At 43.3% G+C, this 20,387-nt stretch overlaps 1 protein-coding gene across 1 annotated transcript in view; it reads right to left on the bottom strand.

Moving 5' to 3' along the window:
• C10H12orf75 (chromosome 10 C12orf75 homolog) overlaps positions 1 to 20,288 on the bottom strand; it is a 40,475-nt gene extending 20,187 nt beyond the window's left edge. The window contains exons 1-2 of the mRNA XM_063646659.1: positions 20,019 to 20,288; positions 2,081 to 2,105 (exon numbers count right to left, since the gene is read on the bottom strand). Coding sequence (XP_063502729.1) covers positions 2,081 to 2,105; positions 20,019 to 20,064 — 71 coding nt within the window. The 5' untranslated portion in view covers positions 20,065 to 20,288. The remainder of the gene's footprint in view (positions 1 to 2,080; positions 2,106 to 20,018) is intronic.
• Positions 20,289 to 20,387: the final 99 nt, after the last annotated feature.

Below are 20,387 nucleotides of genomic sequence, written 5' to 3'. Positions count from 1 at the left end.
AAGGCATTTCCCCACTCTCAATCCCCAAGGGAGAAAAGACAAGAACATGAAGAACTATGATAGAAACCCAACACAATGCCCCACAAGAAAGGTCCAAAATGCTGTGAAGGTTCTGAGGAGAAAGACACGCTATGCAGCTCAGAGAGCCAGGAAATACTTCTCATGAAGGATAACACACATGCCCTACAGAACAGATGGCATTTCTATAAACAGAAAGGGAAAGGGCCACTCCAGGCAGTGGGCACAGCAAAACACAAGGACAGCAGCAAGAAGCATGAGGTCGCAGGAGCCCCTGAGAACAGTGGCCTGGAGCAGCTCTGCATAGCCCTCCCAGCCCTGGGCTCTGCTCACTCCCCACTGTAGAATCTCCTCCCACGCCATGCGAGCCAGTCGGTTTGCGGCTAAAACATAAATGCTCTTCCTATTCCTAATAAATCCTGGGTTCAGTCCACAGGACGATGGGAATAATTGAAAGGTTTGGAGCAGAGGTCCTATACAAGTGCAGGGCAGTGCTTGAGGAAAATTAATCTGGCAACACATATAGAAATTGAAGGGAGAGACTGAAGGAGAGACCGAAATATTGCAATAATAGGAATACGGTCAGGGTGCAGAACTCACTGTTGCTAAATGTTTAGGTAATAAACTCCAACACAGCAACCAGGAACTAGAAGCCATCGATTACTGCTTCCTTTGTATCTAAAGTCCTAATTTTAAAAATGCATATTTAAATATTTAATTCCCAGAAAACTTTACAATCCCATTCTCATCTTCTCTAAATTCTCTGCAATAAGAAATAAGAAAGTCTGACTCTTTTTTTTTCTTTTTTTTTGAGACAGAATCTGGCTCTGTCACCCGGGCTGGAGTGCAGTGGTGTGATCTCGGCTCACTGCAACCTCCACCTTCCCGGTTCAAGCAATCCTCCTGCCTCAGCCTCCCAAGTAGCTGGGATTACAGGGGCCTGCCACCACGCCTGGCTAATTTTTTGTATTTTTAGTAGAGATAGGGTTTCACCATGTTGGCCAGGCTGGTCTTGAGCTCCTGACCTCAAGTGATCCACCCACCTCAGCCTCCAAAAGTGCTGGGATTACAGGCATGCGCCACCACACCTGGCCCTATTTTTGATATTTGACCATTGACGGCTTTTGAGCCCCGTCACTCCCCTTTCACCCCACATCTGTGTAAGCCAATAAGAAAGTAGGGGCACTTCTTCCCTGTGCCAGCAGGAAGATCAAACCTCTGCTCATTCATAAGTAGCCTCACCCCAGCCCACTCTCCAACCAAAATAAAAACCAGACCCGTTTGGATGGCTGCCCTGCCCTCCCCAGAAAGCCTCATGTGAGCAATACATCTTTCCACACCCTCCTGGGATATGGTGAATCAGTCTTGACATCCAACCCAGTTTTGGGTGGCAGAGTTGATCCCACACTTCACTGGGTAACCAGAAATACTCTTAAAGAGTGAACTGCTGTAGTGTCCTTGCTATAGCTAGATTAGAGGCAGGAGGATGCAGAGAGAAGGGGCATGGAAATCCTGAATGCTCCTGAGCTCCAGATCTCTCCACAGAGAGATGCCTATTATTAAATGTCCTGTGCTCTAAAGATAGCTCAATGGTGACTATGTTGAATGGCCCTATATATTCATTTGAATCTCTAGTCATCAACTTTAAAACAATTCAATGTATACACTTGGTAACTGCTTGGCCCCAGCCTTTCTTCCCCAGCTAACTCCAAAACACTGCAATAGTCATAGGAGCTCCGTGCTTATTTCTCCTATAATCACTTGCTTTTAACTAAAAGAAAAAAAAATTTCTATACCTGTTGGGATGGAAACACAATTCAACATTTCCCCTTCTTAAGATCCTGAGTTAAAGTGCCCAGATAACTGGAAGGCTGATGAAAAGCACAAAGAACATTCTCCGAATAGCACTTTAGTTACAATGATCATCTTGACATGTGCATTATACACAAAGTATTTCCATGTCTTTTCAGCCATACCCACAGAGATCTAAAGGTCATAATCATGAAAAACAGCAACTTCCTCAGAAAGACAGCTTATAAAATCATTAATATTCAATACTTACACATCTTTGGCTGCTCCTGCAGGGCCTAGAGAGAAAAGAAGATAGGTTTGTATTGGTGTGATAGTATTGCTACAAAAATGTTGTCTAATACCTAATTAAAATACAGTAATATTCCTGAAGAGACAAGAAAATGGGTTTAAAAAAATTTTCAAAAACAGAGAAAGGAGGGCAAAAAACCATAAAATTCAGATCTTTTTTTTTTTTTTTCAGACACAGTCTCACTTTGTTGCCCAAGCTGGAGTGTAGTGACGCAATCTCAGCTCACTGCAACCTCTGCCTCCTGGGCTCAAGTGATCCTCGCACCTCAGCCTCCTGAGTAGCTTGGAATACAGGTGCATACCACCATGCCTGGTTAATTTTTGTATTTTTTCTTGAGATGAGGTTTCACCATGTTGCCCAGGCTGCTCTCCAACTCCTGGGCTCAAGCGATCCTCCCACCTTGATTGCCCGAAGTGCTAGGATTACAGGCATGAGCCACTGCACCAGGCCTCAAATTCCAATCTTAAATTTCAAATTTAGTTTAAGTTTCAAATCTTAGCTTTGAAATCTATTCCACTCATCTTTAACAATTCCTGTAAATTACAAGGTGCCAGTTCTGAAAAAGATTTTACGGATCACCTTAATCCAATCTCCCATTTTACGAATTTTAAAAGTGGCAGACTTCGAGAAACATTTTCTTTTTTAAAAAGCCACACACCTTCTAAGTTGGTGTCTGCATGGCATGGTTAAGTCAAACTGCACTAATGCAAGCAATGGACTAAATTAATTAGGAAGCCTCAAAGACATCAGCCTAGCTCCAAAAAGAGTCACATGCATCTCTAACTCTGGTCCCATTGGCTTCCCATCTGTGGCGGTTAATATTGACTGTCTACTTGATTGAACTGAAGAATGCCAAGTATTGTTCCTGGCTGTGTCTGTGACGGTGCTGACAAAGGAGATTAACATTTGAGTCAGTGGACTGGGAGAGGCAGACCCACACTTAATCTGGGTGGGCACCATCTAATCAGCTATCAGCACAGCTAGAATAAAGCAGGCAGAAGAAGGTGGAAAGAGCAGACTTGCTGAGTCTTCTGGCCTTCATCTGTCTCCCATGCTGGATGCTTCTTGCCCTCGAATATCGGACTCCATGTTTTTCAGCTTTCAGACTCTTGGACTTAGACCAGTAGTTTGCCAGGGGCTCATGGGCCTTCAGCTATAGACTGAAGACTGCACGGTTAACTTCCCTACTTTTGAGGTTCTGGGACTCGGACTGGCTTCCTTGCCCCTCAGCTTGCAGACGGCCTATTGTGGAACTTCACCTAATGATAATGTGAGTCAATACTCCTTAATAAATTCCCCTTCATACATTCATCTATCCTATTAGTTCTCTCCCTCTGGAGAACCCTAATACACCACCCATGTGAAAAAAACAGCTCATCTCTTCTGGTTTCCATCCCCATTACTTCTCACAGATTCTCTGCCCACATTTCCTCCTCCCAATATCTTTATCTGGGAGGCACAGGACTTGGTTCCAACTCTTACAAGATATATGGTATTAAGCATCCTTTAACTTCTTAAAACCTCACCTCCCTTATGTCAAATGAGGGTAAAAGAGTACCTTTCTCAAAGGTTATTGTGAGGATTTAAAAAGACAATGTGTAAAAAGACAATGTAAACACTTAACACAAAGCTGGCACATAAAAATAGCAAACTAAGTTATTACTAGACGTCACACTTAAGTTAATATTTCAATTTCGATATATATTAAATAGAAATTAAAATAACTTCTGCACAAGTCACAGAGGTGTAAAAATAAAGGAAGATGTGCTACAAAGTAAGTAAATAAGTCTGTGGGTAAAGTTATTGCCAAATTGCAAGAACAATCCAACAATGATATTCATTTTGCATCTGTAATACTGCAAATTAAAAGTTGATCCTAAAGATAATTGAGGCTATGTCTCAAACGAATTCTTTTAAGGCTCTGACTAAACCTAAACTTTGTAATAAACTTAGTTCCTTTCTTCAGGGAAGAACATTTCTGTGACACCATTACTGTTAAAATTATACACATGTAAACTACTTTAGAATCAGAGATTATTAAACCAAAAGATCCTAAACTTAAAAAAAAATCTTAACATAGGAAAAACTGCCAACAGTAGAGTGTTTTTGATAGAAAAAAATAAACAAAAATTAGTGCCACCATAAACCCGTGAAAATGAACGTTTTATTTTAGAGTCAAGCATGAGAATCTAGAAGAAAACCTATGTAAATCAAAAAGTATTGAGATAGGTCTCAATCAATTTAGAAGTTTATTTTGCCAAGGTTAAGGAATGCCTGTGACACAGCCTCAGAAGGTCTGGAGAACACGTGTCCAAGGTGCTCAGGCTACAGCTTGGTTTCATACGTTACGGAGAGACATAAGACGCCAATCAATACCTGTACGATGTACATTGGTTTGGTCCGGGACAACTCAAAAGTGGTGGGGGTGTGGGGGGTTGTTTCCAGGTGATAGGTGGATTCCAAGATTTCCTGATTGGCAATTGGTTGAAAGAGTTTATTTAAAGATCTGGAATCAATTGCTTCCTGGAATTGTCTTGAGTTAAGATAAGGGATTGTGGAGACCAAGGTTTTATTTTGCAGATGAAGCTTCTTTAAATGTTTCTTATCAGACTTAAAAAGGTGCCAGGCCGGGCACGGTGGCTCACACCTGTAATTCCAGCACTTTGGGTGGCCGAGGTGGGTGGATCACCTGAGGTCAGGAGTTCGAGACCAGCCTGGCCAACATGGTGAAAACCTATCTCTACTAAAAAAATACAAAAATTAGCCAGGTGTGGTGGTGGGCGCCTATAATCCCAGCTACTTGGAAGGCTGAGGCAGAAGAATTGCTTGAACCCAGGAGGCAAAGGTTGCACTGAGTTGAGATTGCACCACTGCACTCCAGCCTGGGCAACAGAGCAAGACTCTGTCTCAAAAAAAAAAAAAAAAAAAAAAAAGGCCAGACACTAATTCAAGATCAGGAAAAAGACCTGGAAAGGGAAGAGAATTTATCTACAGAATACACATTTTTTCCCCCTCAAACGACAGCTTTGCTTGGCATTTCAAAATTTATGTCAAAGAAATATATTTCAGGGTAAAATACTTTGACTTTTTCTTTTTTTTTTTAATATTTGTTTTTGGAGTCTTATGCTGTCACTCAGGCTGGAGTGTAGTGGTGCCATCTTGGCTCACTGCAACCTCCGCCTCCTGGGTTCAAGCTATTTTCTTGCCTCAGCCTCCTGAGTAGCTGGGATTACAGGCGTGCACACCACACCTGGCTTATTTTTGTATTTTTTAATAGAGACACAGTTTCACCATGTTGCCGAGGCTGGTCTCAAACTCCTGAGCAGAGGCAATCCAATCACCTCAGCTTCCCAAAGTATTAGGATTACAGACATAAGCCACCACACCCGGCCTGACTTCTTTTAGAGCCTGCTGTCATGTTGGTATCTTACTGCTACAAAGAGTCTGCTTTGTCAGTCTTAAGGTCTGTTTTAATGTTAAATGTTGGTCGGTTGTGCCTGAATTTCAAAGGGAAGAGGGTATAATGAGGCATGTCCAATCCCCACTTCCCATCATGGCCTGACCTAGTTTTGCAGGTTAACTTAGGAATGACCTTGGCCAAGAGAAGGGGTCCATTTGATTGGCTGGGGGGGGCTTAGAATTTTCAGCTTACGTCTAAAAAGAAAATAATATCTTTTTGGCTTTTATTTTTTTATTTTTGTGGAAAAGGATAAAGAGTGTGTTTGGGTTTTGCTGGAGTCAGGGGAAGGGAGAGCCAGAGGTGAGCCTTTGATTCTGCAAGTCTTACAGAGGGAAGAAAACAATGATTATAATGTGGACCATGAGTCCTCAACTTTTTTTTTTTTCTTTTGAGACAGAGTCTCACTCTGTTGCCTAGGCTGGAGTGCGGCAGCACAATCTTGACTCACCACAACCTCTGCTTCCTGGGTTCAAGTGATTCTCCTGCCTCAGCCTCCTGAGTAGCTGGAATTACAGGCACCTGCCACAACACCCAGCTAATTGTTTTTGTATTTTTAGTAGAGACAGGGTTTCTCCATGTTGGCCATGCTAGTCTTGAACTCCTGACCTCAAATGATCCACCTGCCTTGGCCTCCCCAAGTACTGGGATTACAGACGTGAGACACCACACCCGGCCGAGTCCTCAACATTTAAAGATGAGGGGTGACCTAGTACAATCCACAGGAAGAAAAGAGTGGCCAAGGCTGCCCTGCTACATCTCGGGGATGGCACAACAGTGATGGGGTAAGAACAGTGTGGAATCAGAAGGCAGATGACTGGAGTCGGATCCCTATGCCAATATTTGTCTGACAGTCACTAAATCACTTTGTTTCAGCATCTAGTAAATGAGGACATACTGGGCCAACAAATGCAGCTAGGAAGGCAAAGCACAGTAACATGTGTGAAATGAGAAATGAATTTACAAATGGCCACATGTTGTGCATTCAGTGCTTATTTTAATCAGCATCAGGAACTCTCCATCCACTTCACCTTGATTGTACCAAGCTATGGGCACCATCAAGGGCCTCCTCCCTGCTGGGCTCACCATTTAACATCCAAGCAGGCCCAAGGGAGATGCACGGTGCCATCATTTAAAACAAAGTCAACAGACCATTCCCTCTGTTCTAAAATGGCCCTCACTTGAAAGGGCATCATCAACCGAATAACTGCAATGGTAGGGGTGGGGCAAAGTCAGAAACACTCCATGAAGTGTGTGTGTGCATGTGTGTGTGTGTGTATGACTGCAAAATGTGCTCCATTTTTTAATAGGAAAATGTGCATCTTAGAAGCAAGGTAACATGGTGGTTATTAAGAAGCTTGTAACCAGGGTAATGAGAATACAACTCCCTAACACACAACTTCCCAAAAGAAAAAAAAAAGGTTGCAAATGTTGGAAACCCTGAACAAAAACTATCAGAGTACCTGGGTACATAAAATGCAAAGCGTAAGTTTATTTGTCCTGTAAAAGTATAAAATCATAAAATGACAGAAATAAAATTACCCTCACTGCAACCTTTTAATTACACTTTGCTTATATATTTATTGTAATTCACCAAATGGCAATCCCTAATCTAAGTAATTATGCAAAAAGTGCTTTGATCAAAATTAGATAGTGGCAAGATCCCATTTGCTTTAAACTGTATCTGTGGTTCATGTGCTTTATCATTTATTAAGCAAATATGTATAATGTTACATCTATTTTTTTCCAGGCCACAAGGATACATCATTCATCCTAATACCACTTCATGTCCTGCCAAATTGGCTCCTTACTGTTTAAACATAACCTTGGTGGGTTAATACAATGAGCCTAGGGCCTCAGGAGAAGTAGAAATGAAAAAAAGGTAACAATGTTTCTTGTGGGGAAAAAAACACACCAAAAAACATAGAGAGACTATTATAATTTGGAGAGGAAGGGGTCAAAAGATTTAATGACTATTTCCCAAAACTGTAAAAATGATAATCATAATTTTAAATATCTTCCTAAAAATGGAGAGGGGAAAGGTTTGTTCTCAGGAAAGTATTATATGCAGTTTCAGTAACAAAAATTGTAAACAGAATGTAAAGGACATTTCCATCACTGTTGGTTGTTTATAGTATCACTTCATCTCACCTTGGCTCTGTTTAGCTTTTACTTTCTACATTTCAGAAGATTTTAACATTTTATTCATGAGTCTCAATGACAGAAGTCTCAGTTAACTAAAAATGCATAGCAAATCCCATCTATTCAAATGTTCAAAAAACTTAATCTGATATTGCAGTTTCATCATAAGATATTTGGTCTTTGTCCCTGGTTCCTGGCACAGAGCTCCTAAAACCCCTGGAATTTTCTGAGTGATGAGTGACAGGAGCCTCTCTGTGAGGCTTGTAATGAGATGACTCTTGGCCAAGCCCCTATATGGCTTCAGGACGGGGGCTGTTCGCTAGAAAGACCAAGCCTTGATTAGAAGCTTGGAACATTGAGCTCCACCCTGCCACCTGCAGAGAGAGAAGAGAGGCTGGAGATTGAGTTAATCACCAGTGGCAAAGTATTTAACCAGCCATGCTTGTGTCTCGGTCCTTTTTGTGTTGCTGTTATAGAATACCACAGACTGGATAATTTATAAAGAAAATAAAATGTATTTCTTACAGTCTAGAGGCTGGGAAGTCCAAGATTGAGGGGCTCACATCTGGTGAGGGCCTTTATGCTGCTTCATCCCATGTGAGAAGGCAGAAGAGCAAGGCAGCAAGACAGCAAGAAGGGGCCAAACTTGCTTTTACAGCAACCCACTCTCTCAATAACCAGCCCACTCTCTCAATAACCAACCCAATCCATTTGTCCCCCAGTTTATTTATGATTAAACACATTAATCCATTCATGGGAGCAGAGGCCTCAAGCCCTAATCACTTCTTATTAGGCCCCACCTCCCAACACTACTGCATTGGGTATTAAATTTCCAACACTTGTTGGGAAACGCACTGAAACCACAGCACCTATAAAAACCTCAAAATAACTGGATGTATTAGTCTGTTCTCATGCTGCTTTTGACATACCCTAGACTGGGTAATTTATAAAGGAAACATGCTTAATTAACTCACAGTTCCACATGGCTGCGGAGCCCTCACAGTCATGGTGGAACACAAAGGAGGCGCAAAGTCACATCTTACGTGGCGGCAGGCAAGAGAGTTTGTGCAGGGGAACTCCCATTTATAAAACCATCAGATCTCATGACTTAGTCACTACCACAAGAACAGTATGGGGGAACCACCCCCATGATTCAGTTACCTCCATCTGGCCCAGCCCTTGACATGTGGGGATTATTACAATTCAAGGTGAGATTTGGGTGGAGACACAGCCAAACCATATTACTGGATTCAGTGAGCTTCCAGGTTGGTGAACCTATCTACGCACCAGGACTGTGGTATAGCCCAACTCCATTGGGGTCGGAGGCTTCTGCACTTGGGACACTTCCAGACTTCCCCAAGTACCTCTTCCACTGGCTGTTCATTCAGGCCCTTTATGATCAAACAGTAAACATGAGGAAAGTGTCCTCCTGAGTCCCGTGAGCTATTCTAGCCAATCATTGAGCCTGAAGAGATTTGTGAAGACCCCCAAATCTACAGCCAAGTTGACAGAAGTGTGGCAACCTGGAAGCCCGATATTTGCAACTAGAGTCTGAAGGGAGGGCAGTCTTGTGGGACCAACCCGTTAAACCCGTGGAGGCTGACACTAACTCCAGGTAGTGTTAAAATTGAATTGAATTGCAGGACACTTGGTGTCGAAGAATTAGGTGTCAGGAAGGGGGGAGAAAAAAAACCTCTCAGACATTCTTTATGTTTCATATAAAAATTGTATGTGTCCTAGGAGTGGCTAAGGTTCTGAACAGTCTTGAAGGGCTTTATGAATCACACCAAGATTACATTGTGCTATATTTATTTAAGCAAAGAATTATTTATACTCCAGGTATAGAGTTTAATACATTTTCTTATATTCTAATTTTGTCTCATTCCTGAACTACTGCAGAAAAATATTGTCTTGGTTTCCCATGGCTGCTGTAACAAATTACCACAAACTATGTGGTTTAAACAACAGAAATCTATGCACTCATAGACCTGGAGGCCAGAAGTACAAAATCAAGGTCTCAGCAGATCCAAACTCCTTCCAGAGGCCTTAGGGAAGCATCCATTCCATGCCTCTCCTGGCTTCTGGTGCAGCGAGCATTCCTTGGCATTCCGTGGCTTGTGGCCCCATCATCTCTGCTCCACCTCCATTTTTACATCACCTTCCCTTCTATGTCTGTCTTCTCATCTTGTCTCTCATAAACACCCTTCTCATTGGATTTAGTGCCTACTCAGATAATCTAGTATAATCTCATCTCAAAGCCCTTAACTTTATTACATTTGCAAAGTTCCTTTATCCAAATAAGGTTGCATTCACTCACTGCAGATACGAGAACGTGGACATATCTTTTTGGGGGCTACCATTCAACCCACTAGACCTTCTTATCTTTGTCCTTCCCTGTCTTCAAAAAATAATCTCTTTTAAAATACACAGCAAAATTAATATCTGGAGGGAAACTAAACGTAATATATGTATCATGCACGACACAAACAGAACTTTATTCCTCGTGAATGATAACACAAGCCAGCTACAAGATACTGCATTGAGTAAATTTTTTTTTTTTTTTTTTGGTGGGGGGACGGAGTCTCACTCTGTTGCTCAGGCTGGATTGCAGTGGCACAATCTCGGCTCACTGCAACCTCCGCCTCCCAGGTTCAAGCCATTCTCCTGCCTCAGCCTCCCAAGTAGCTGGGACTACAGGTGCGTGCCACCATGCCTGGCTAATTTTTTGCATTTTTAGTACAGATGGGGTTTCACCGTGTTAGCAAGGATGGTCTCGATCTCCTGACCTTGTGATCCACCTGCCTCTGCCTCCCAAAGTACTGGGATTACAGGCGTGAGCCACCATGCCCGGCCTGCATTGAGTAATTTTAAGTAGACGGATACAGTATCTTGGTTCCTACAGACAGATGGTCCTTTGAGAGCTAATCAGCCTGTCGTATACATTAAAAACTGTGAGTCATACTGTCCAGCATGTCTTCAGTATTATAAAAATTCAAACATTTATTGATGTGAGCGTTTCCTCCCACATGCCAAACTCTATTATGAAGAACATACTTATATCTTTTAAAAGAAAGAAGGGCCAGGCGCGGTGGCTCACGCCTGTAATCCCAGCACTTTGGGAGGCCAAGGTGGGCGGATCACGAGGTCAGGAGATCGAGACCATCCTGGCTAACACAGTGAAACCCCGTCTCTACTAAAAATACAAAAAATTAGCCGAGCGTGGTGGCGGGCGCCTGTAGTCCCAGCTACTCGGGAGGCTGAGGCAGGAGAATGGCGTGAACCCGGCAGGCAGAGCTTGCAGAGAGCGAAGATCACGCCACTGCACCTAGCCTGGGCGACAGAGTAAGACTCCATCTCAACGGGAAAAAAAAAAACAAAGAAAAGGTCATATACATTTTAGTCTATTAAGACCTTTTATGATCACTATACTATACAGACTCTCGACTTTATAAAATATACTAGAAATAGTCATAGGTAAATGAATTGCTAAGTTACATACTAAGTTACATTCTTCAAACCAAGTGGTGATAATTCACACGCACACCCAAAATAAAATTATGTGAAGAATTTGAAAAAAAAAAAAAAAAAAAAACTAAAGATTTAAAAAGCACTCTTCTTTCAGCATAAATTATCAGAAACATAAATGCCTATGGCTCTTATGGGAAATAATAGAAACATGCAGGAATGTTTTACTTCTTATTTGTTTTAGAAAAGAAACAGTCCCTCTGAGAACTATATAAATATAACTGCAGAAAAATAAATAAAATTCTCTTTAATTTTGACAGCTTGCTATGCTCTTCTGACCCACAATAGTTATAAAACTATGTCAGAGTCTTGGTTTGGCCAAAAGAAATGGAACAACAGCTCACTACTTCATCCAAAGCAATGCTTATTTTTCAGAGTGCAATAAAAAAATACAGATTCATAAGTGATTTCTTCAAATAATGGAGGAAAAAAATTCAGGTCAATGCATCCTAGAAATATAAAATTATATACTGACATAAAATTATGTCAATGAAAATGGAAGCTCTTATAGAAAATCTCATTTTTATAGGTCGTCCTTGTTGAGTAGTGCTAGAGTTTGGTTTGTTTGTCCCCTCCAAATCTCATGGGGGTGGGGTCTAATGGGAGGTGTTTGGGCCATAGGGGCAGATCCTTCATGAATGGCTGGTGGTAACAGGTGGGCTCTAACTGTATTAGTTTCCATGAGAGCTGGCTGGTTGTTAGCAAGAGCCTGGCACCTCCCTCCCTTCTCTCTACTGCTTCCACTCTTGCCATGTGATCTCTGCACACTATGGCTCCCTTTTACCTTCTACCATGAATGATAGCAGCCTGAAGAAGCCCTCAGCAGAAGCAGATGCTGGTGCCACGCTTCTTGTACAGGCTGCAGAACCATGAGCCAAATACACCTCTATTCTTTGTCAATTACCCCGTCTCAGGTATTCCTTTATAGCAATACAAAAATGAACTAAGACAAGCAGCTATACTTCAGGCAAGTAAAAACCAAAAAATGGCCAGGCCTAGTGGCTCACACCTGTAATCCAGCACTCTGCGAGGCCAAGGCGGGTGGATCACCTGAGGTCAGGAATTTGTGACCAGCTTGGCCAACACAGTGAAACCCCATCTCCACTAAACATACAAAATCAGCTGGGTGCGGTGGTGCATGCCTGTAATCCCAGCTACTCGGAAGAAAAATCTCGGTCGAGGAAGAAAAATCTCTTGAACCTGGGAGGTGGAGGTTGCATTGAGCCGAGATCACGCCACTGCACTCCACCCTGGGTGACAGAGCAAGACTCCATCTCAAAAAATAAAATAAAATGAAAAATAAATGCAGCCATATAAGAAGTACAGACATAAGTTAGTGCACTGACATTTAACTGATATAATAAAATTTAAGCCATGTCTATATGGAGCTATAAGTGGCTCATGGTAAAACTGCCTTTGCTAAATTATAAATAATGAGAGAAATTTAATATAACTGACTCTATTTTGCTTTGCTTTTAATTTCATATGTTTTTTTTCTTATTCTAACATGGAAGCCAAGATAACTATGAGAGGAATTTAGTTTATAGTTACACTTTGAAGCAAGGAAAACTGACCCCACCTCCCGTACCCCCGTCCTTGTTCAAAGATCAAAGCTGCATTCATATGGCAAGGTTAAAATTCTGGTAGGGGCTTAAACTTTACTAAAAAATAGGCATAAACAATAACCCGCTATTGTTTAGCGTGCTTTCCTATAAGTTGCTTACTGCACTAGAGTCACGTAACCAGGGGTTACAAGATTTCCAACTTCCCCAAATACTCCTACAGATAACATCAGTATTGTGAAACCTAAAGACCTGGCCTTTGACATATTTTTCAGATTTCACATTTTGGTAGATCAAGAGATGCCACCTGGTTCTGAGAACCAACCCTTTCCTGGGAACTGACTTTACTGCCCAAAGATGTTTCAGATGCCCCTATGACCTCATCCCCAGCCAATCAATTGTTCCAATTCCCCAGTAACCCCCTGCCTACCAAAGTCCCCTTAAGAAACCCTAGCCTCCGAATTCTCAGAGAGACAGGTTTGAGAAATTTCTCTCTGTTCTCCTCGCTTGGCCAGCCCTGCAATTATTAAACTCTTTATTTGCCACAAAAACTGCTGTTCTCATTGGTTTTTCTTTTTTTTCTTTTTTGAGACGGGATCTTGCTCTGTCACACAGGCTGCTCACTGCAGCCTCACTTGCAACCCTCCTGGGTTTAAGCAATTCTCCCACTTCAGCCTCCTGAGTAGCTGGGATTACAGGAGCGCGCCACCATGCCTGGTTAATTTTTTGTATTTTTAGTAGAGATGGGGTTTCGCCATGTTGGCCAGGCTGGTCTTAAAACTCCTGACCTCAGGTGATCCATCTGCCTCAGCCTCCCAAAGTGCTGGGATTACAGGTGTGAGCCACCGTGCCCAGCCCTCATTGGTTTTGTTTGGGGCAGTGGGCAAAAAGAACCTACCAGGCTGTGACAATGGCAGAAATCAATCACTCACTTTGGATGCCTTTATGAACCATTCACATGGTTGTACCGTCAATTCTGGGGAGACACAGCAAGCGAATGATGCACAGAGCTTCTTGGTTCTGTCTCACCAGTGATTACTACCTGAGCAGAGGGGTCTCCACACCTCTCTTTATTCATCATCACTTCAAACATGGTCCAGTCAAGTATGTTTATCACCTGCCCCTTACTACCTTACTTTTAGAGTGAGTAGCAACCTGCTTCCAGTTAGCCAGGCTCTAACAGTTTAATTTTTACTTCTCCCTCTTCCTTCATCCCACATCTGCAGCCTCTCTTTAGCTCAACTGTCTTCCACGTATCTGTGACCTCAACGCTTCTGCCCCTCAGGGCCCACAGCCATGATCCAGGCCCTCAGCACTTCTCTGAGCGCAGACAGCAGCTGTGAATGATGCCACTTCTACATGTACATGCCTTCAATGGCTCATGCCTTCCTTCTACACCAGCTGTGTCTTTCCCTATACTGATAATAAATAGTATATTGGGTACTTAGAATATACGAGTCACCGTTCTAAACACTTTACACACATTAACTCACTGAATCTACAGTAGGCTCTCTTATTACACCCCCATTTTATGGTCAAAGAACCTAAGGAACAGACAGCCTCAGCGAATTGCCCAAGGTCATATAAATGATGAATGGCAAATGTAGGATTTGTACTTGGCCTTCTTGGCTGCAGAGCCCACTCTCAACTCTGTGGCCTCAGGGCCTTTCTGTCCTCCTCGTCCCGTATCCTAACCATTCTTTCTTCCCAATACCCTGCAACCAATGTGAACGACTACATCCAATCAGGCTAGACTTCTTACTACCCTGAAATGCGCCAAGCCCATTTCTGTCTCTAGGACTTCCCACAGCACTAAAAATGACCTGCCTTCCATTTTCTGCTATCCAAATCTTACCTATTCTTCAAAGCCAAATAAAGTTCCACTTCCTCCACGCTATTCTTCAAACCCAAATAAAGTTCCACTTCCTCCACGCAGGCTTCCCTGACTTCCTGAGGTTCTATTTTCTTCCCTCAATTGCTACATCAGTACAGTGTGCCCACACCAACTTAGGACTTCATTTTGTATCTTTTTTGTTTCCCAAATATACTCATTCATTCAACAAATATATTTCAAGAACCAAAAAATCCATTTAAAATGTGGAAACTGGTCTAGAGGCTGAGGATATGGCTGTAAACAAAATGTATAGGCTTTCATGAGGCCTCCATTTGTGGGAGAGGAAAGGAGACAAGAAATAAACATAGTATCAGCTCTCCAGCAAAAAAGTGTTTCACACAGAGAGAAAACAAGAGTGAGTTCCATTAAAAATGTGGAAACTGGTCTAGAGGCTGAGGATACAGCTGTAAACAAAATGTACAGGCTTTCATGAGGCCTCCATTTGGGGGAGGGGAAAGGAGACAAGAAATAAACACAATATCAGCTCTCCAGCAAAAAAGTGTTTCACACAGAGAGAAAACAAGAATGAGTTCAGCATGTTTAAAGAATAGAAAGAAGGATGGTACATACTCGTGGGAAAAGGGGAGTACTGCAAGATAAAAATGTTTGATGATATCAACAAAATTTTGTATTATTTTTATATTATTTCCCCCACAAATCTTGGACTAATGCTAAACAGAGTTGTATCATTTCAACACTACCAAACCATTTACAGATGTAATTAAGCCTGGACCAATATAGCTACCTCAAAAGAATGCAATTATCTAGCTAATTGAGGACAAGGACATAACTAATCTAAAAAATTGGACCCAAAAGGATTGTATTAACTCCCTGGGATACACTGATAAAATAGGGTAAACAATTATCAAGCTCCTCCCCCTCGGACTATTGTTACATAAATAGCAGAAAACTATTATGGAAACATTCTGACAATAAGTTGCCTGCAAAGTTAAGATCAGCTGCCAATTACATATCTCTGGCAGAAAAAATTCAACTAACCAATTTAACCAAATATCATGAGCTGAATATTTCTGCAATAACTCCTGCTGCAAATAATTTCTACAGCCTTAGCCTGCATTAAAATAGGCTACTGTAGATATGGGGAACTGTCCAAACTTTTAAGGGATTTTCTGGTTTACACAAAAAGGAATTTCTGATTTATATTACAAAGACTTGCTTCATAGTCTATATGAATGTGACTATATAAAAGGGAATGACTGACCTGCTGTACATCATTAACTCAGAATGCAAGGTTGGTCATTTCTCTGCCTAGTCCGGAGATATGCTCAGGGGAAAAACAAGCGAGTAGAGAATCTGACTGCAGAGAAAGAGTGAGAGCGAGTGAGAGTGCAAAAGCTCCCTGCCTTATAATAAATGTGACACTTTAAAATGAACTATTCAATCCAGATGTTTCTCCATAATTTGGGGTCTAGACTCTAGACCATGCAGAAAAAATTTGCTGCATCCTTTACATAGTTGTAGGTTGGGAAAAATCAAATTCCTACCTTGAGAGAGTGATCACATCAAAATGTGAAAGTGGAGAGCTTTTGTGTACTCAAAATGCCTCTCACAATTCCATCTAGACCGACAGCTCAACTCCTCCAGGAGGACTTCTCTGATTAAACTGTGTCATTCAACATCTGGAAACTTGGAGGTCCAGATTATATTCTATCATCCACTGCTTTGCAGTGATTCTCAATTGCTTAATCCTCTTACCTAGACTATCAATTTCTCAAGAGCAACAAAGTTTGACTTCATTTTACAAACATCCATTGCTGGCCGCCCCCAGCGTTGCCCTAGAAGTTCCCAGCAGAGGAGGTCCCACATAGGGGTGGATGATGTGTAAGCTTATAGTTATTAATAGAAACATACTCCAGGGGCAAGTCTACCCAGAATTATCAAGGGGCTGATCCATCTCACTACTCCTTATGGCCACTTGACCCTTTTACTCCATACCAGTTTCTCCACGCATCAGGCATACGGAATCCACTTAACTCAAGTACACTACTGCATATCAATCTGTCATGTTAACCAAGTCCACCAGACAAAAGCCAAGAGAGGCACCTGTCCTGATATCTCAGGGAAAGGGGAAACAATTATCTGGTTTACCTAAGTAACTCAAAAAGTAAAACAGGGCTTGGAATGGAGATTTCAGATTTAGAAGTATTGTAATAATATGTTAATGCATGAAAAAAGATTTGCCATGTTCTTATAGAAAAATATTCAAGGAAAACCACTTTGCCTTCAAAATGGTGATATTATTATTATATAGTAATAATTACAGTTTACAGAGTGCTTTCATGTTATTTTTGAGTTTCACATGAGCCTTATGAAACAAGATACACCCAATTATTCCCATTATATAAACAAAGAAACCAGAGTTCAAAAAAGTAACATGAAACACCCACAATAATGCAAACAGCACAGCACCAAACCTAAGCTTAAGCTCACTGTCCAGACTCTTAAGTTCAGCATCCTTTCCACAATCTCTTTATCCATTTTTTTTCTGAAAAGTTTGTATGGCTACTGAATTCTATGACTCCTGGGACATATCGGAAGTAGTGCACTGTAAGCAGCTAGAAGAGAAGGACAACATCTCTTTAACGCGTTTCGTATTGCTTGGGTTCGGTCCTCCTAGTGTGCAGCTTGGTCAACAGTGCAATTGACGCTGATGCCCAAGCTCACAGCTGAGATTTTCAGTACCTTTGCATTGTGGTTTATTTTTCTTTACATCTCTCATCCTGATGTATTTCCTCTCTGAACCTAAATTCCTACCACCAACTGACAGAACATTTCAAAATAACAATGACCAAATCCCAAAGTCAGCCAGGTGGACTCACAGGCAGGCAAATGTTTGGGAATGGCTTCTCCAAGACAAGAGCAGATCCATCAAAGAGGTGATGTAATAACTCCCTGCTCATCATGTTGTCTCCTGCATGTTTTGAGTGTGCACTCAATATCCTTCTCTCCTCTGAACAAAAATAATTTTTGGCAAAGAGCAAGCTGGAGGAGAGAATAGCATGCTCTCACATGCACTGTCCACAAACAAAAGTGAGGCTGCTCCTCAAACTACTCTTTCAGTAGCTTTTTTTTTTTTTTTCAATATGACTTCCCTTTAGGTGGTAAGAGATGTGCTCCTACGGAAAAAGTCAATCAAATATTCATAAAGAGAATCATATTTCCCCAAGAAATCATATTTTCCCCCCAAATTTGATTTTTACGTTAACACTTTAGAGCTAGCTCATCATACCTTACCATCTTTCTATTTTTGTTTTCTTTTTTTTTGAGATGGAGCAGAGTTTCACTCTTGTTGCCCAGGCTGGAGTGCAATGGTGCGATCTCGGCTCACTGCAAACTCCGCCTCCCAGGTTCAAGCAATTCTCGTGCCTCTGCCTCCCAAACAGCTGGGATTACAGGCAGGCGCCACCACGCCCAGCTAATTTTGTATTTTTAGTAGAGACTGGGTTTCACCATGTTGGTCAGGCTGGTCTCGAATTCCTGACCTCAGGTGATGTGATCCACCCACCCCAGCCTCCCAAAGTGCTGGGATTACAGGCATGAGTCACTGCGCCTGGTCCATCATTCTGATTTTTATTTGGCAATGGTACCCCCTCTCCATCCCTAAAACTGACAAGCAGTTCATTAATAAATCAAAATGCACATGCATGAAACTAGCCTCATTTTAAGGGAAATCTGTTACAAATCCTTCCTACAATTTTTTTTAATGTGGATAATTTTTCTTCACCTTTTTTAAAGTAGGCAACACATGCAGTGGATTGCATAGGGCCACAGTACCTAGTAGACTGAGACACAATTTGAGTGCAGGGTGTGGCCTTGACACTGTTTCACACATGCAGAGCTTTCTGGCCACAGGCAGGTTTGAAGCCCGTTTGCCCTCATTAGCATAAGGCGCTAAGCTAACCTTCCCCACTGTTATATGAATCTAAAAAATTCGCTCTCCTGTTGCTCTCTGCATTATCACCAGGACAGGATTTAATTCAAAATGGTAACGGTTAACTGTAAGTCATAAACTTTTCAACAAATCGCTACCTGGGTTCATTCATATCTCTAGGACTAGAATTGCACATATGTTAGCCCTTTCTCTTGAAGCAGAATATTCCCGACGTGTGGCAACAACAGCAGCCAAGGAGGAAACACAAACTTGGCCAAGTACTGAGCAGATTGCCACATCCGATTCCATTATGTGAACGTCAAAATAAACTGTAAAATAAATAAATAAGTCTTGAATCTTAAAACTCCATTTTTTACCGGCGTCCGGGTTAAGGGATGTGACAGGCCCAAGGTTACAAAGTCATTGCCAGGGCTGCACAGCCGCCTAGGAAATACTGCAGCCTCCGACTGCTGTTTGCATTTGCTGGTTAGGCTAGGATGTGGCATCTGACTGATTTCAATTGGAGGAGATAGGAGCTCTTTATCCAAAAGGACACTGAAATATGTCATCAGTTATTATTCAAAACAGATCCAGGCTACCTTAAATCCGGAGACATAGTCAGGGTGAAGTAGAAAGGTGAGTTTTGGAAAAAGTCACTTGACGCAAAGCCTGGCTGGCCCGGGGAAGCTAGAAGACCTTGCCTGCCAATCAACAAAATGAAGTGGTATAAAAAGAAGTTTCTATTTGCGTGTGTGTGATGTTTAATGAAAAGTATCTTAACAGACTGTTAATAATAAAGCTCTGTCTCACATATGTAAAACATCCTTACTGCTGCAGCTTCTCAGAGAAATCCTAAGAGCAGCCCAGCCGGTCTTCAGCATCAAGGCAGACACGGATGCGTTTTTGCAGCTTTGCTTCTAGTTCTCCCCAACCCCACTCCCACCCTTCCCCGCTTCCTACCCCACCACCACTGCCCGAAGAAAGTCCTGTCTTGCTCTGCTGCACTTTTCCAGGTGCACCGCCTGGGTTCCGAGGAGATGGGGGAGAGGCCTGGAGGACCAAGTGTGGGAGGTGGGGGAGCGGCCGGGGACCACGTCCGGGAATCCTCTCCCCTAGGAGAGCGCTGAGCCCCGGCGGCTGCAGGGGAGCCCCGGCGGCTGCAGGGGAGCCCGCGACAGTTTTCCCCGCGCTCCCTCGGCAGAGATGCCCCGCAGGCTCGTCTGCCCCAGGCGCGACCGCCCCCGCGCGGGGGAGTTGCCACGCTTTCGGTCTTTCCAGAAACGGGCGGTCTGCTCCTGTCCCGAAAATGGGGATGGGGAGAGGGGGCTGCGCGCCCCCCACCCAAGATCCCTGCACCCCTCCTTCCCGCCGCCTCTCCCGCCCGCCCCCGCCGGCCCCCGCCGGCCCCCGCCTCCCGCCGGACTCACCTCGGCCCGCGCCCGCGCTGGTGGCGGTGGAGTTCCCGCAGCCCATAGCGCAGCCGGCCAAGGAAGCCGCGCTCGGGAGCTCGCGGCCGCGGGTCCTGGGGGCGGAGACCCAGACGAAGGGCGGCGCACCCCGAGCGGGAGGCTGACGGGGCTGCGAGGGGCCGGGAACCGAGTGGAGGCCGCCCCCTCCCACCGCCGGGAGACGCTGCCCGGAGCGCGGCGGGCTGCGGGCTGCCGGGCGGAAACCACCCGGCACCCCTCGCCCCGGCCCCGCCCCGCCCGGGGATCCGCCGGACCCACCCGTCGCCCCGGCAACCGCAGCACTGGCCAATCCCTAGCCTCCTGCGCGCTTCGCGGTCGGCCATTGGT

This window comes from Pongo pygmaeus, chromosome 10, assembly GCF_028885625.2.
Source record: "Pongo pygmaeus isolate AG05252 chromosome 10, NHGRI_mPonPyg2-v2.0_pri, whole genome shotgun sequence".
NCBI lineage: Eukaryota > Metazoa > Chordata > Mammalia > Primates > Hominidae > Pongo > Pongo pygmaeus.
This window is presented reverse-complemented; position numbering and strand designations above follow the sequence as displayed.